Raw genomic sequence first — 17,695 nt, 5'->3', positions numbered from 1 at the left:
GAGGCAGGAAACATCAGTGGTGACTAGTTTTAAATCTTAGAGACTAACCAGTTTATTTGAGCATGAGCTTTCGTGAGCTACAGCTCACTTCATCGGATGCATAGCATTCACATCCGATGAAGTGAGCTGTAGCTCACGAAAGCTCATGCTCAAATAAACTGGTTAGTCTCTAAGGTGCCACAAGTACTCCTTTTCTTTTTACGAATACAGACTAACACGGCTGTTACTCTGAAACCTAGTTTTAAATCATTACTGGTCACTAACTGTTCTGATAATCGTGGGCTTTAGCCCTTGTCTTAGTACACTGAATTGGAGTACAAGTCTGTCAGCCACTTAAGAATAAATTAAATGGGTTTGAGTATCTGTTAGCTTCCTTTTCCCTCAACAAATTATGTAGAAACTGCCTATCTGGAAAAGTAGACAAATGAAAAGGGGCAGAAACTGCCCTGAATAGTGAAGATACAGTAGAACTTCAGATTTATGAACTGACCAGTCAGCTACAGACCTCATTTGGAATCCAAAGTATGCAATCAGGCAGCAGCAGAGACAAAAAAAGCAAATACAATCCAGTACCGTGTTAAATGTAAATTAAAAAAAGGGGAAGTTTAAAAAAACAAATTTTTGGCAAGGTAAGGAAACTGTTTCTGTGCTCAGAGTAGCAGCCGTGTTAGTCTGTATCCGCAAAAAGAAAAGGAGTACTTGTGGCACCTTAGAGACTAACCAGTTTATTTGAGCATAAGCTTTCGTGAATCTGATGAAGTGAGCTGTAGCTCATGAAAGCTTATGCTCAAATTTGTTAGTCTCTAAGGTGCCACAAGTACTCCTTTTCTTTTTGTTTCTGTGCTTGTTTCATTTAAATTTTGATAGTTAAAAGCAGCATTTTTCTTCTGCAAAGTAAAGTTTCAAAACTGTATTAAGTCAATGTTCAGTTGCAAACTTTTGAAAGAACAATCAGTGTTTTGTCCAGAGTTACAAACATTTCAGAGTTACAAACAACCTCCATTCCAAAGGTGTTCATAACTCTTAGGTTCTGCTGTAGTAGACTGTTTGCCCACTGATGAATAGGGATGATTATATACAGGTAATTTACACTTGTGTATAAAACTGGTCAGCAATACAAAAGTCTCTTTCAGGGTATGATGGAAAGAACAGAATAACAATTGGCTTTCTTTCTGGTAGAGACGAAGATGACATCAATGATGTGACTTCTATGGCTGGGGTCAACCTGAGTGAAGAGAATGCATGCATATTGGCAACAAATTCTGAAGTGGTCGGTACACTGATCCGATCTTGTGCAGATGAACCATTTCTCTCCTCAGAGGCTTTGCAAAAGAAGATCTTAGACATAGGTGAGATCAAAGCATCCGCAATTGATATTCTGGACTCAATGATTGCATCGAGCAATTTTCACTCTTTTAAAAAATGAAATTAGAATGTATTGTAATGTCTTACTGAGTTCATAAATCTCTATTTAGTCTGGAAAACAAGACAGCTATACTTCTTTATTTGAACTTCCAATCAGGAAATCGGTCCTAAACATTTTTGAGTGTGTCTTAAAAATAAAACTTTGTAAGATAACCCAAAGAAAAGATGCTCCAACAGCAACAAAGACATGAACAGAAGCTGTGAACCTTTTTAATTATGATTGTGACCTATAATAGGTACTGCTCAGTATCAATTACCCACAGCATATTGGAACAGGGTGTTGGTTAGTCAGCTTTCTTCCGATGCAACCCATAACATAGGGAAGTATGAATAATTGCCTTCCTTCCCCCAACCCAGTGGCAGCTCTCAAGCTCTGAAATCTCACTATTAAATATGTACTTCTTACACAAGTGTTACAGATTCTGCTCATATGATCAGAAGTAAACCCAGGCCGGCCTATACACAGGAAACAATCTGTTTAGTAGGAAGGTGACATTCCAACATATTCCTTTTTCAGTGTCTTCAGGGCTCCTGATAATCTTGAAAGCTGTTTCAGGAGTAGCAATCTTGTTGACATGCGTTGATGCTCAAAACTAGTGCTTTCCCTTGAGACCTATTTTTCAGACCATTTTTGCTTCAACGCCTGCAAGAACTCAGCTCACATTTTAAAGAGCTGGGCTGAGGGCAGATGGGGCAAAACTATGTATTTTTATTTATGTGTTTATGAATAATATTGGGAGCATATACCAAGAATGCATATATTTAAAAACTTGATTGTATCTCTCCCCCAACCTCAGGCGGTCAGTTTAGTGGGTCTAGTGAAGACCCTCCAAATTGACAGCGGATTGCTCTCCAGTTGACCCCTATACTCTACCCTGACGAGAAGAGTAAGGTAAGTCGACGGGAGAGTTTCTCCTGTCGACACCACCCCCCACGCCCCCGTGGTGTAGACCCTACAGTAACTCGACCTCAGGTACGTCAACTCCAGCTACATTATTCACATAGCTGGAGTTGCGTAGCATAGGTAGTGTAGACGTAGCCTAAGTGTTAGATCGCTCTCTGCTCTCTACAGCAAACACCCGTGTACAGCACCTAGCAGAATGAGGTCCTAATCATGATCATCACTATTGGATGCTCTTATAAATTGATAAGAGAGATTTTTTTTTTTATTTAAAAAAGTGGTTTCCTTGTTCCTTTTTCGCTGCTTAGTCTCTACCTGCTTGGGTTGCCTTAATCGAACACTAAGGTTTTACAGTAAACACTGTCAGGCAATAACATTGTATGTGTGTCCATAACTCTCATGTGTTACAGAAATCCAATTACATGGTTATACTATTTCTCAATGTAATCAGACAACATTTCTGTACCCTTAGTCATCTATGTAATACCTTCTTCTGATACTATGTGATACGGTTAGCCAGAATTCGTGCAAGTGTTCTGTGTAAAGTATACTTAGTGTGGAAATTCTGTTTACAAAAGAAAATAGAAAATCTAGCTGTTAACTGTAAAGTTTAGTTTTTAACTTGTCTCATCCCTGAAATGTATGTAAGGAAAGCAATGTTGCTAATTGAAAAGAAAATATGTAATACATAGGTAGTGACAATTTAATAAGTATCTTGGAAGCAATGCTCCTATGAGTCAATAATGAGATATTGTCATAATGGGGCAGTAAAACTGGAAGGAAGCTTTTTTCTTATTTGAAACATAGTACGTTAATGTGTTAAAAGTCAGTTTTATTATGCAAGATGTAAACAAAGGGGCACAGTTAAGGCTGAAGGTGTAAAACTTTGGTATTTCCTGACTTGAGTGTTTAACCATGTAATTTTAACATGACAGCTTTACTTTATGGAGTGTATCTTCTAGTTCGTATTACACAATTTAGGTTGGGAGGGCAAGGGAAATATAGCAAGCACTGGTAATTGGACTAGTTTAAAAAGTAAATAGAAAGCTAAAGAATAATTGTTTCAAGTGGCTTGTAATTTCAAGTATTTCAGTATATATTTTTCACCTCCTCCTTCAGTGGGCTAGCTTTTGAAAGCTGTCTGAAGTAAAATAATGTTGTCCCAAAATAAGCTACTGTCTAAAACTGGGCTCCTAGTACTTACTAACTTATGATCAAAAATGTTCATGCAGTTTGATCTTACATATAACATCATCATAGGCCCTTTGTGAGTACATAAACAATAAGGACCTATATTATCTGGGTGCTACCATTAAATGAGAATAAATAAAGGCACGCAAAACAGGTGATTATTTCAGAGTATATGCTACACTCTTAGCACTTCACTTTTTAGTGAGTAATACCATATTACATTTTAAATGAATACTAGTCTGTGCAGGGAGAGGGCAAGAAAATTACAACTTTCTGTCTTGACACTGATACCAGCATTGGTTATCAGTAGCTAAACTGTGCTGTCTATTTAAAAAGAAGTCAGGGTTGTCCAGGTACCTACCTGTAGATGAGTTGACATGTTGATTGTGTCAACCACAGGAATACTTCTCTTTGGCTATCTGCAACTGTGAGAAGGTTGCAGAGGTGACACTTAGCCTCGGGTGTACAGCCCAAGCAGCTTTGCTCAAAGCTGTCTCCCTTTTTGATAGCAGCTGTTGAAATATGGAGAGAGGCAGTAGGGCTCATAAGGGAACCGAGAGAGGAGTGGCAGTCTGAGAGAACAGGTCAGAGGCGATGGCATTATGACCCCAATTGGACGAGATATATATATTTCCCAAGTTACTACCTAGGGAGTCCTAGGTTAATTTGGTATATACTGTTTGGTCAGAGGTAGATGAGAGGAGTCTCTTATGCCTGGAGTACATTGCAAAAAAAAAAAATCATTGAAATAAATGTCATGAGTTGTTAACAAGCAGTGTCTAACAGGGCAAAATACAATCCTCTATTTTTTTAATTACTGAAATTAACAGAATATGGCACTAATTTCTACAGCTACCCTTTCTCCCCCCCTGAACATACGGCTTGATTTGTGTTCTTATTAACTTTGTCCTATAAATGACCTTGCAAGGAGAATGATTCTAGAGGCTAAGTGAAACAATGTCTATATTTTCTGAAGCTCCAGGCTAAGTTTTATTAATGTAATGTCTAAGATCTTTGAAGTTGTGACTTTACCAGGAAAATCATAATCTCCAAACCTTTATTCGTAATGGGTATGACTTCCAGGGGGAACAGAATACCTGCTGTGCTAATTATTTCAATTATCAGCTACTCTGAAAACACGTAATGGATTTTCTCTGCTTCCACAGGTAAAAGGCATGACATTATGGAACCTAACTCTGATGTTGTGAACTTGATCTCCCATGCTACACAGGAGAGATTACGAGGGCTCCTAGAAAAACTGACTGTAATTGCTCAGCATCGAATGACAACCTATAAGGTAAAAAGAATTATTAAGCAATAATTATTTGCATTAAAGTTTGTTCTCTTCTGCAGCCTTAAAGGTAAACTTTCTCTCTATATAAACACGCACATGCTGTATGTAAATTTTTAATCTGGACCAAGACTATTTTCCAGGTTTGCTACTGTTAATGGTGGCTTACAGTTAATCCTGATGTTTCCCTTTTGACATCTTTGCTACGTGCACTAAAAGTTAAAATATGGTTAAATAAAAAAACCCTAGTTCAAACGTTTCATGGAAATGGTAATTTTAATGCAAGTGCCTTTCTCATGGCACTTGACCATTGTACTATTTCCAAAAACGAAATGCTTTTCACATGGCTACTTGGTCTGCATTGACCTCAGCGGCGGTAACGCTTGCACAGCCGTCAAGCAGGGTTGAATTGGCCAGTAGAACTTTCATTACTGGTTGTGATGCATGAGCTTGAAAGAACGGAGCTTGGCTTTCTGATCTCCGCTTGTTTGAAGGGCTGGCGGTTACTTGTAAATTGGACTTACTTCATAAGGAAGTAATTGAAAGACCACAAACATGGATCCTCCAGTACACGTTTTAGATTAAAACCACTGAAAACACCCTTGCAGTGCTAGGATCCTGCCATTTATATGGTTGCCAAATGGATAGAATTGTTTACGAATGAAGCTGCATGTGGGAAGAAAGTTTCGCTAGTTATTAACTAACAGGACTGTGACAGGGTATACCAGGCCTTTTAGACCCCTTCCTTTGAGGCGCTATACCCTGCCCCAGGAAAGGAGCAGTGAAGGTGTGTCCTCTAGGCTTGGCTAGAAAGGCTGCAGGGAAGCACCCAATCAGAGCACAGCAAGCTCAGCTGAAAGGAACTGCAGGGTTTGAGCTAGTCAGTTCTTGGCTGGTACCAGAGGAGTAAGGAGGGGTGCTCCTGGCTGGTGGTTGGTGGCATTGGCATTCAGTGAGGAAGCAGAAGGGTTGAGAACTTCAGCCCTGAGGTAAGGGAGAAGAGGAAGGGGCTACGTGGTTACAGGCCCAGGGAATGCAGCAGCAGTTGCAGCTATTAAAGGAAACAGCACATGGCTGCTATTTATACAGGTCCTGGTTTGGGATCCGGAGTAGTGGATGAGTCCGTTCCCCTCCCACCATGCCCCCCAAAGCCATGAGAAGGAGACAAGTTTAGTTTAGAAGCTTGAGCACAGGCTCAGGGACAGGGCTGAAGACCCTGCAGAGGGCCAACCATTTGTTGGACTTTGTTACCCCGAAGGGGACTGAACTTGAAGGAGTGACGGGGCTTCAGAGCTGGGGCAATAAGAACTGATAAAGGCAAAGAGTCTCCAGGGAGACTGCTATGTACTAGGGCACTCCCTGTGACCTGGGGGCACTGCTCTATACCAGAGCAGACACAGACTTAAGCTAGCCCAGAAGGGACTGAGAACTGAGCCCAGAGGCAGGACTAAAGACATTAATAAGGGCACAGGGACAGGCCCTGTTAGACCTCTTACCTCAGAATGGATTCATCCATCCATCCACCTATTACCTGAGTGACTTAGCTAGAGGGCTGAGCCACTGAAAACCTGCCTGAGGGCCACAGCCAACAGGGGATGCTGTCAGCAAAGAAAGGAAAGAGTGCAGGATTGCTCCCATCTGACAGCAGGTGCTCACAAGAGCTCACACTGTCACAAGGAGCTTTTTACTAATCTATAAAATGTATTTAAAAATTAAACATGGAAGAGGCAATATCAGAGAATGGGAAATGCAGTACCCGGCAGTGTCTACGTAATAGTGTCTGAAGCAACTGGGACATGCAGCTCCAACCCAGAAAGATGACATGGAACGAAATCCGATCTGAAAATAGTGTACCAACTCCCAATGAGAAGAGCCTCTGGAAGTCAGCAAAGTTTGACATCTCTGTATCCCAACCAAAGACTTGGAAATTAGAAGCCTTTTTTGCACAGATGAAGTGAAGCAGATGCTGAAAGCTTGCAGAAACATTGGAGAGCTATGCCTTTAGCATCCTGTAAAGACAAAAGACTGCAAAGGGCAATTTCTGAACAATGGTCTTAATGTGGCACATAGACTTCTGACTGCCTTTGTCATAATGGAATGGGAAGCAATAGATTTGTCAAATCAAGAGCTGCCAGAGGCTAAGGGCATGGCTACACTGGAAACTTCAAAGCGCTTTCGCAGGAGCGCTCTTGCGGCAGCACTTCAAAGCGCGAGTGTGGTCGCGCGTGAGCGCTGGGAGAGAGCTCTCCCAGCGCTCCTGGTAATCCACCTCCCCGGGGGGATCAGCTCTGAGTGCTGAGAGCGCAGCTGCGCTGAAGGGGATGCCTTTCTCACCCCTGAGCTAGCAAGTTAGGGCGCTTTAAAATGTAAGTGTAGCCAAGCCCTAAAATAGAAAGATTATAATATTTCATCAGATGTCCCATTTCCTCAAAACGGCTGTAGCAATTCACAATCATGTGTATAGTCTTAAGCAAAAATGCAGGCCCTGAAAAATAAGACGTTTAGACACCTGTTTTTGCATAGGTAGTGTTTTTCTTGTATGAACTTCCTCTGTAACGTGTGTCTATTAAAAAAAAAAAAAAAAAAAAAAAAAAATTGGGGCTTTTCATAATGTAACTAGGAATATACGGTTTTTTTTAAGTGTGATAAATTTACATCACAAACATAAAAAGTAAAGAACAGTGTAGGTTTATGTGGCCCCAGTGTAATTCTCCTTCCCTTCTTCTCCCCTAGGGCCTGATATCTAGGGCTAGGTATTAATTTGCAACATGGGAATGCATTCCTATTTTGCATGTGTTCTACCAACCAGGTGAGCGTTCACAAATTCAGACTTGCATGTGCAAAAGCGCTAGATTTCAAATCTGTGTGTCTACAGCAGGTAACTCTTCAAGGATTACACTTCAAGTAAAATAACTTCCACCCATACTGTACAATAGGAGCAGTGATAATGGGGGGAAAATCCTCTTGGGAGTTGAGTCAGGCCAAAAGCAGGTAATTCTTCCCCTTGCTGGATGGAGAAGTAAATACTACAAAGAGCAACATGCATAGTATTTTTGTTCTAGTCCTTCTAAAGAAACAGTCTATATAGTAAAATCTGCATTTGAGTCCACTCTGAAATTCTGCATCTTGTCAGCTAGTCACTGATACAACTTTTTCAATGCATCTTTTATTAAAGTAACTGACTTAAAATGTGCTCTATTGTTCTCATATTCTCAAAAGTAAGGAAACTGATGTTGAAGCTTCCATAACCTCTTTAACTTTAGCTCTGTTGTGCGTAGTCATTACAACACATGTGAATCAATAGATAAGTCTAGTTACACTATGAAGTTACGAAGTTGTTTCAGCTGTTGTAACTGGTAGTTAATGCAGATCAATAAAGGAGGACGAGCGAGCCAATCTTGGCAGCTATTTTCTTGGGTGTTGATGTTATTTGATGATGCAGTTTTATAATGGATTGTAGCAATAGGAAGGCCACAAGAATGACACAATAAAAGAACTCTGTATGAGAGGAGTTCGTGTCCCCAAATAAGCCTATTGCTAGGCGAAGTGTTCAGTTTTGGTATGGGCATGTTCCTGGCCCTCTCCATCCAAATTCTCCATCCTGATAGAAATTGGAATGGACTTTAAGCTCTGAAAAAGTAGACCTGCCTGTCCATCCTTATTAGTTCTTTGAGGGAGTCAACAAAATAGCTCAAGGAGAGCAGTAGATATGACTACCTTTCAAAAAGCCTTTGATAGTTGCCGCAAAAGCTTCTTGTTGTAGGTATTCATGTAGTCAAGGTATACAAGAGAAGGAATAAATGGTCAGTTTCTACATGGAAAGAGGTTAATAGTAAAGTATCTAAGCTATGTCTTCAAAGAAAAGTTTTCAGTGTATTGAATGAGATGGAAGAAGTTGTGAATAGTGAGGCAGGAAAATCTTGCAGATGACATGATTTCGGGTTAGCCAAAGCTAAAGGATTGTAAGGTATTTCAAAAGAGTCCCAACGGTCTTAAGCAATTAGACAACACAGTGACAAAATATTCTTGTGCTTGTCTGCATTGAAACATAAGAGTGGTTCAAATTTTTCCTACATGTTGATGGGCTTTGTGTATGGGAGAGACTTCTAGGTGTCATTGTGGATGGATCACTGTGGAAACCAGTCAAAGCAAATGAGATGTTAGGCTGTATTGTGGAGGCATATCTAGCAACTCCGTAAAGTTGAATGTTTCTGCATAAACCAAGGGTTCAACCCTTTTTCTATGTATCCTCCCCCAAACTACTATGCTGACTCGTAACTTCTCAGAAAATTTCATTATGTACTCAGCAAGTTTGCTAATCTGTTCGGGAGTTCAAACTAAGTAGGTCCTTTAAGCTATTTAGTACCTACTATCGGCCTTTTTTTGTGCCCAATAATCTCAGTAATTGAACACACTCTTCAAACTTCCCATATAGTTAAAACTCACTGAAATTTTGTTCATGTACTACACTTGAGTATTTGTTTAGGATTAGTGATCAGTTTTCCCTCTGCCTCTCTGCAGAGGCAGAAGGATGCAGTGGTGTACTACAAGGAATTCCATGGAGAAGTGCTCTTTCAAAGTGGCCAGCATCTCAACCAGACTGAGTGTCCCTGCTGTTTCATGGCATATGGGGCCACCATCTTCCTTGAGCAACAGTAGCTTTAGTCCTGTTGAGAACAAGGAGAGATGGTGGCCATTTTCAAAGGGGGCTTTAACTAATAACCATTAGAACATTCTGCAGCCTGCTCTGCCTAAATGACAGGGGTGGCCCTTATTATGTGCAGTTCAATGCTCCCTCCACTTAGTGGTCCCTTTTTTTGTTGTGTTTTTGGACTGAGCTAGAAAGAACTATCTGCTCCTCAAGAGGTCTCTATTTTTTCTTTGTTCCCCCGATTTGAGGGGAATTCTTGGTAGGAGTTTTGGCATACTAAACCACACCTGCTTTAGTCAGAGTTCCCATTCATTCATAACAGCACGGTAATTGAGTAAGAAAACAGGAAGTCATACTTGCTTTTGAACTTGCTGCCAGGTATTTTCCCATTGAAGACATGCCTCATAATCCTCTATAATCTAGCTGCTGCAGAGACACTTCATTAGAGTATGTGGAAATAACTTTATGTATACGGATACATGTAAAATTAAGGTAAAATATTTACAGAGTTATGTACACTTTAGCCAACATATTAGACTAACCTGCACCAATGCCCTTTTAAGACATCATGCATTGCCAAAAAAAAAAAGTGGGAGGGGAATTGATGGTTTCAGTTGGGGGATGAACTGTAAAAATCCCATGTATGTAAGCTTAAATTCTAAAGTGCAGTTCTAGTCTGAAAACATTCTTGGAGTGTCACTTGGGGGGATTCTGTGTTTGCCTTTCAATTACTTCCAGGGAAAACATGCTCAGTTTTAAAACAAAAGGACATTTTTTTTTGAACTGCCAGCCATGCAAACTCAACCTGACATATGAATCCAGCTTTCTGTCTTATGATATGCAATAATAGATTATGCAGACCAGATTGTACCCTCAGTTACACTTGTGCAACCTCAGTGTCTTTGCTGGAATTGCACAGGTGTAGTTCAGGGCACGGTTTAATCCTGTATTGGAAATTTAACAATTATGTTGGCACATGACTGTGAACAGAATCTTGCTCTCACGTAGCGGTATTGGTTCTGCAGTATGAACAGGAGTAGTATATATAGTTTTATCACTGTAAAACAAGTGTATATGATGCCAAATGGTCACAGGGAGTAGATCTGTTGAGTTAACGTGTTCAGTTTTTACATATTCCATATTTAACTGAACTTCAAAACTAAATTGAAAAAATAGTTCCTGCCTTACTTCAAAGACCTAATCTTGGAGTCCTGTTTCCTCTGTGAAAGTTGAGGATGATGCTGTTACCTGTTGAAGTGGTGTAAGAAATCTCTATTCCCTGCACCACTAAAGTTTTAAATCTTGCATTTGGGAACTTCAGATTGTATGTCTGACATTCCAGACTGGTAAAAGGTCTTAAGTATTTTAACTTCACACAGCCTCTTTACCTGCCATTCAAAGCAATATTGCAACATGGTGGATTCTAGGTTGCTACTTCAAAACAAATTCTACTAATATACCAATACTTACTTTCAGGATAGTGCACATCCTGTGGGGAATGGTACAAGACCTAGAACCATAGCAAAACTGAATAGGGCAGAGGAGAATGGGATTCAAGGGTGTACCTTAGGATTTCTGACTTTGATTGCAAGCTCTTTGGGGGGCAGGAACTGTTACCTTGTGTTTCTAGAATGCCTCACACAGTGGGAGCCTGGTCTCTGATTGGGCTCCTGAGGCAATACCATAATATAAAGAACTCTTAGAAGGGGGCTCAAGCTGCATATAAGGGGAAGAGAAAGCTATTGGTTAGGTCTGGGGCAATGGTTGGTTAAGAATTCTGCATTAGTAGAGGGTTGAGTCATGTAGACTTTAAGATATCTTTGTGCCCACTAGTTCTATACTTTTTCCATTTTAAGTTGTTGTTTGGCACTGGATTCTTTCTGTGGAATGTGTAAACTAAAATGCTAAAGATGGAACTTAAACCAGTTATGTGTTTGAGTTTATCCTTGCCCGATAAACTTATTGTGTATGCTGTAAAGTATTTGGGGGTACTCTTTTGAAAGACACCATATACAAAAGAATGTGGTATAGCTTCATCCTGCCCCAAGTGATTTTGTAGCTCAACAATGATTAAAATACAAAGCCAATCCCAAAATATTTGCCTAACAGGACTACATCGTAAACACACCACAGGGGATAACATTAGGAGCAGGGGCAGCCTGAGGAAAGAAGCGGTGAATGTTCCAGGAACCATGTGAGAAAAGGACAAAAAGACAAGAACAGATCTGTAGTAGGCGTATTTTTAAAAAAAGAATATGGGAATGGGTTGGGCTGGGCTGGGCTAGTGGCAACTTAAAGTGGTGAGGGAGGAGAAAAGGATGACATAGGTCCCAAGGTTTCAGTTTCTCTGAGATAAGAGGAAAAAGTGTACCACCAGTAAGAGGAGACACTCAAGTAACTTACCTAGAACAAATGAAAAAGTCCACTTTGGTCTTGTCTACATATTTTCTGGATCGTACATGGCATATTAAATATGAAATTTAAAGAATTAGAGCAAAAATATAATGAAAATTAGCCTTCCATACCCTGCATATTTAAATTAGGTTTTACCTTTTTATATCTAGAAAGGGTAAAAGTATGTTCCATTCAAAGAACTCAAGGAGAGGAGCAATGATGGTGTTTACCATTAATGTACACTAAGGGTCCTCAAAAAGAAAAGGAGTACTTGTGACTAACACAGCTGCTACTCTGAAACCTGTCACTAAGGGTCCCGTACTTAGAGCCCTGCGGGGATAGAAATTTGTATCCACATCCTAGCCGCAATCCACAAAAATGATCTGCAGATATCTGCATCTGCATATGAAGATACGTACGGATATAAAGCGGATATCCATGTATTTGCAGACTCTACCTATACTCCCTTTCATGCACAAATGTACCCTAGTTACCGTTCGCATTAATGGGAACTGTTAATCCACCAAGGTGAAAATATATTCCTAAAACTATAATGAATAGTGCTAATGTGCACTCATTCTCAATCTAAGTATCTTTTAGCTGGTTCTGGAAAAAATTTAGTCCCCTCTTCCATCCCCTTTGGAAATACCAGTAAGGCTTAATTCACATTCTGGAATGACTAGCTGAAACAATGCTGCAACATTTAAATTATTATATTTTGCCAGCAGCGTGAAATATAGTTCGTATTTCTACGATGGTTTTCTTAAGTAGGTGGTAAAAATGGATCTCATGTATCCGAGTTGTATAACATTTTGACTTTTTTTTAAAAAAAAAAGTTTGCTCAGTAAGAAAATGTTTTGTATGTGTGGTTTTTTCCCCTTAGGTGTAAACTGGCAGAATCACAAATCACATATATCTAAAACCTAAGTTTGTCAGACAGTGAATAGGGAGTCAAATAGAGGAACTGGATGCTAATGGCAGATGGCTGTTAAGTAGATGAATAGACAGACCTCAAGGAGGATACTATAATTGGAGAGGAGACATGCAAATGGATTCTCTTGTAAGCAGAATTGTATGGAAAGTACTTACAATGATCAGCTTTGAAAAAGATAATTTTGTACAACGCAGCTTCTTTCCAATAAGTTTTTATTTGACCTAGGATAGGTTTTTAGCAATGTATAAAAGCTTGACCACCTCTAATAATTTCTTTGCAGGAGAGTAATAAGTATATCATATCTAGTGACACCAGAGCACAACTTAGATTTCTTGAGAAACTGGATCACATGGAAAAACAGAGAAAGGATGAAGAGGAACGAGAAATGCTTTTACGAGCAGCCAAGGTAAGAAACATCTTATTGTTGGCCACTCAAAAAAATAACTGTCTTTTGAACACCAGACATCCAGTGACGCCTGTCTCATTATATTCTAAATTAAACTTCTCAATCTCTGATTTTGCTATTATAACATGTAAGTATATGTTAGCATGGCCTATGCCATGCAGAAAAGGTGTTCTTATTGGGTTTTTGCTTCTCTTAGAGATGGATGTTTAGCTCACGTGCAAGCCATGGGGTAAATCTCTGTTGCCATCTCCCTGCATATCTACTGTCCAGTCCACTAGGTCTCCATTTGTTTTTTTGGCGCTAAAAGTGAGGAGTCCTAATCTTCCAGAAATAAATGCAAAAACAAAATATGCTCATCAAACATAGTATGATGATTGTTGATACAGAAATAAAAATAAATCTTTATTCCTTAAAGTTGAAAGCTTGTAGTTACTTAAAGGCCATGTTTTGGTGCATTCAGTCCTGCTGGTAAACATAAAACCATATTTATTCTGTATTCTTAATCTGACCTTCTGTCTTTGTTTCTGGATCCAACTTGCTTGCCTTTGTCAATATTCTACATGGTGCCTCGTCAAAATGTTTGTCCCCACTGTTTCTGCTGATGCTCTAGAGGTGTGATGCTTGGCAAGCTGTGTGTGTTGCAAGCCAGTCAGTCCAGTATGTGACCCACTTCTGGCCTCTGCTCTATTGGTTAAAATTGTTGGCTGAGCATAAACAAAACATGTAAATGCTGCACTACTGAGTGTGACTGTATGGTCTTAGCTCAGTTTGATTAAGTATGTGTGTTTGTTTTTTAAGAACTGATAAAAGTCTGGGGTCCATATTCTAGAATCACTTGGGTGGGTATGGAATCTAGACTTACAAGGATCTCACTGTACTTAAACAAGAACAATTTCTTCTTCTCTACTTCCTGTCCTTTTAAGTATCTGCTGCTGACATGAACAACATCATGCCTAGACTGGACCTGACTGACAGCGTTAGCATCATTTTCAGTTTAAGCTTCCTCCAGGCTAGAACAGAGGCAGCCAGGCCCAGATGAAGAGGAGGGAGGCTGGGGGGAGGAGGGAGAAGCCAATCTGGATTGAGGCGTTCACCCCTGGAGCTAAGACATTCAATCACAAGAGAAAATTGTCACTTATTAAATATTTAACGGATGCTGCGGTGTTTAGATGCTAGTAATTTGTTAAATTTTTCTCTTCCTTTAATAGAGTCGTTCCAATAAAGAAGATCCAGAACAGCTGCGATTAAAGCAGAAAGCAAAAGAGGTAGGACTTTCAAGTTACCATGTTTGCCTTTGTGTTTTGAGGAAAGGTTGGCAGCCCTCCCCTGGCAATTAGGTCAGGGTTTATTTTGCTGTTGCATAGCATTTGCAGGGGCCTTGGGGAAGGACAGGAACTGCTGCAGGCAAGGGCAGTACTTTAAATGAGGTCAATGAATTATGAGCTCTTTTTAACATTTAATTTTCATAGTTTAGGCCTGTCTAGAAATGGTTCTTTGTAAACTACAGCCATACACTTAGTAGGAATATAATGTGGGATTAGAGGGAAAAAAAAGAAACTTTGAGATTTAGCATCTGGGACTGTACAATAGGCTACATTTTTCCAGGGTAATTGTTCGTTTTGTAAATCTGATACTGCTTATAATTCTTTGGCTGGGAGGCGGTACTGGGATTTAGTTTTAAATGGAAAACGCCTCTGGCTTTTAATTTTCTGGGCCCAGCAGTTTTCTGTTCTGGAATGGAGCCCTTGTTTCACACAGTTCATGTTTCGCTGCAGGGGTTTTAGTTTATAGCTTAGACTGGTTAAGCTTTTACTCCCAGAGGCCTCTGCATAGCAACTGTAGAAATCAACAAATAAGTTCATTTATGTCTGCAGCCTCCTCTCAGTAGCTGACTTTTTACATTTCCCAATATCCATTTCCTGACTCTTCTAGCCTGAGAGAAAAAAGCTCCACTAATTGGAGCTTATTTTAATTGAGCCTTAATATTGGATCTCACTGGAGTTGCCCCCAGAGCTACTGGGAACAGAATGAAATGAAAGTACCTAAGGTTGGGGGGAGGGGAGGGAGCGTGTGTGTGTGTGTGTGTGTGTGTGAAATTTTTCACTTGACCTACAGATTCTTTTCCCTGCTGAATAAATCATCAAGCCTGTTCACATTTCTGATTAAGGATCTGACAGCAGATGATAATAAAGACAATTGAGGTGTGAGACGTGTGATACAGAGCTGAAGAAATTGGTTTCTATAGTTACTTGACTGATTTCATGCAATTTTTAAGGATCTTTGTGCTAAATGAGAGTGATTTTTCTGAGCAACCTTTTTCTTTAACTGTGCCTTTTGAACTATGAAATTTGTTGTTGCTTAACATTGCTGCACTTGGCTCCTAGGTGCCAGCAGCACTAGCAGGTTATTTATGAATGCTTTAAAGGCCCTTATTGTTTGGATTCATGTAGGAGCTGAGGCAAAACAAATGGAAATCCAGTAAAATAGTCCTAAAATCAATGTTCTGGATTTCCACCAAAGTAGAAAGAGAAATACATAAAATGAGAGAAGGGAGAAAGGGCAGAAGGGAGAACTTGCTTTTATTATGTGGGTTTTTTTCCATCTTGTGCTAAAAATATTGTCAAGCTTACAATTTGCAAGTGGGAGTGTTGCCTAAATACTCTCTCCAAATTGATTCTCATGTCACTGAGATTGCAGCAAATGTACCTCTTCAAATGTTTATGTGGTTGCATCCTGATTTCCATTATCTATCTTTTGTAGATAACTTCTAGCACATAGTGCTTTATTGGTTTTTAGGGAGACTTTAATGCAGCATTGCAACCTAAAGTACCCTGTATGTAAGAAATTTATATAGTTCCTGGCCTCCTTTCCTTCAAACAATGTTGTACAAGAGCCTGTAAATCCTAAACTACAATAGGAAATTGGAATCTAAGAAATTAGATTGCATTATTAGTCCTAAATATTTTGTTAAGTCATTTTAGAGAGAGAACTGATCAGTAAACCAGCAAGAAGGCACCTTGGTGGAGAAGACACTCCACCTGAATTTAGTGTTCAGCCCTTCCTTAATTTGAGTTCATGTCCTTTAGACCTCTCCTTTGTATTAGTTTAAACAGCCTTTGTACCATCTGTCCCATATTTCCATCAAATTTGTACACCCCACTGAATGCTCCTTCTAATTACCTCTCCATCAAAAGAATCCAGGGACAGGTTTGCCATATCTCTTTGAATAATAGAGATCTTTGCATCAGTATGTGATTCTCTTTACCTGCTGCTCTATCATTTCAATGTCCTTTTAAAGAATGAGGTAAGTAGAGCTTCATAAGATTCCAAATGTAGCTTGCTAATGCAACCTAATGAGGTAGGATATTTTTCTCTTAACAGTTCCATTCTGGGGCTGAGAGTTGCATTGAGCCCAAATCCAACTGGTCCGTTCTGACACTTCTTTACTGAAAGCTTGAAGAGGGCTGAATGTTTGCATTTTTTTTTTTTTTTGATGCAAACACAAATGGAATCTAAGAGCAGGGAGAAATCAACAAATATCCTATGGTACTGACAGGTTTTTTTTTTGTGGTAATTCAGGATTAAAATTTGAAAAGGCTCATTATCTCCAAGACAGCCTTTTTGCCTGTCAAACCCTGAGTGAAGCCTGACCAAACACATGAGCATCTGTGGGGCTGTGGGCAAGGATACTGCCATTTCCAGGTCTTTCCAATAAGGAGAGGTCATGGTGGCTACCCAGAACTGTTCACAGCAGGGGCAATTCCTAAGTCTCTGGATCACAGATAACCATTAAAAAGCTGAAGTTTGTAATAGAAGGTGTCCTGCAGGGAAAAACCCTGCAGCACTGGAAGCCTTCAACATCCCTTTTAAGCAGTAAGAAGAGCAATGCCCCTCTGCCATGTACATTGGCCAAACCAGACAGTCTGTATGCAAAAGAATAAATGGACACAAATCTGACATCAGGAATTATAACACTCAAAAACCAGTAGGAGAACACTTCAACCTCTCTGGCTACTCAGTAAAAGATTTAAAGGTGGCAATTTTGCAACAGAAAAGCTTCAGAAACAGACTCCAATGAGAAACTTCTGAGCTTGAATTCATGTGCAAACTAGATACCATTAACTTGGGTTTGAATCTATTTCCTCATGTTAAGTATCCTCACACCACCTTCTCAGCTGTCTAAATGGGCCATCTTGATTATCACTACAAAAGTTTTTTCTCCTGCTGATAATAGCTCATCTTAATTAATTAGCCTCTTACTCCACCTTTTCGTATTCTCTGTGTGTGTGTGTGTGTGTGTGTGTATATATATCTTCTTACTATATGTGTCATTCTATGCATCCGATGAAGTGGGCTGTAGCCCACGAAAGTTTATGCTCAGATAAATTTGTTAGTCTCTAAGGTGCCACAAGTACTGTTCTTTTTGCAGATACAGGCTAACACGGTTGCTACTCTGAAAGAGTGGGGTGCAAAAGACCAGCAGGGTGAGGAGGGGCAGGGAA

At 39.8% G+C, this 17,695-nt stretch overlaps 1 protein-coding gene across 2 annotated transcripts in view; it reads left to right on the top strand.

Moving 5' to 3' along the window:
* The window catches only part of TAF4B (TATA-box binding protein associated factor 4b), a 121,322-nt gene that overhangs the window by 52,500 nt on the left and 51,127 nt on the right, over positions 1 to 17,695 (top strand). For both annotated transcript variants that reach the window (XM_037892719.2, XM_043539706.1), the window contains exons 10-13: positions 1,180 to 1,349; positions 4,684 to 4,814; positions 13,068 to 13,193; positions 14,402 to 14,458. In XM_037892719.2, the coding sequence (XP_037748647.1) occupies positions 1,180 to 1,349; positions 4,684 to 4,814; positions 13,068 to 13,193; positions 14,402 to 14,458 (484 nt within the window). The remainder of the gene's footprint in view (positions 1 to 1,179; positions 1,350 to 4,683; positions 4,815 to 13,067; positions 13,194 to 14,401; positions 14,459 to 17,695) is intronic.

This window comes from Chelonia mydas, chromosome 2 (genome assembly GCF_015237465.2).
Source record: "Chelonia mydas isolate rCheMyd1 chromosome 2, rCheMyd1.pri.v2, whole genome shotgun sequence".
NCBI classification, from domain to species: domain Eukaryota; kingdom Metazoa; phylum Chordata; order Testudines; family Cheloniidae; genus Chelonia; species Chelonia mydas.
The sequence above is the reverse complement of the archived record's forward strand: the minus strand, read 5'-3'. Positions and strand labels throughout refer to the sequence as shown.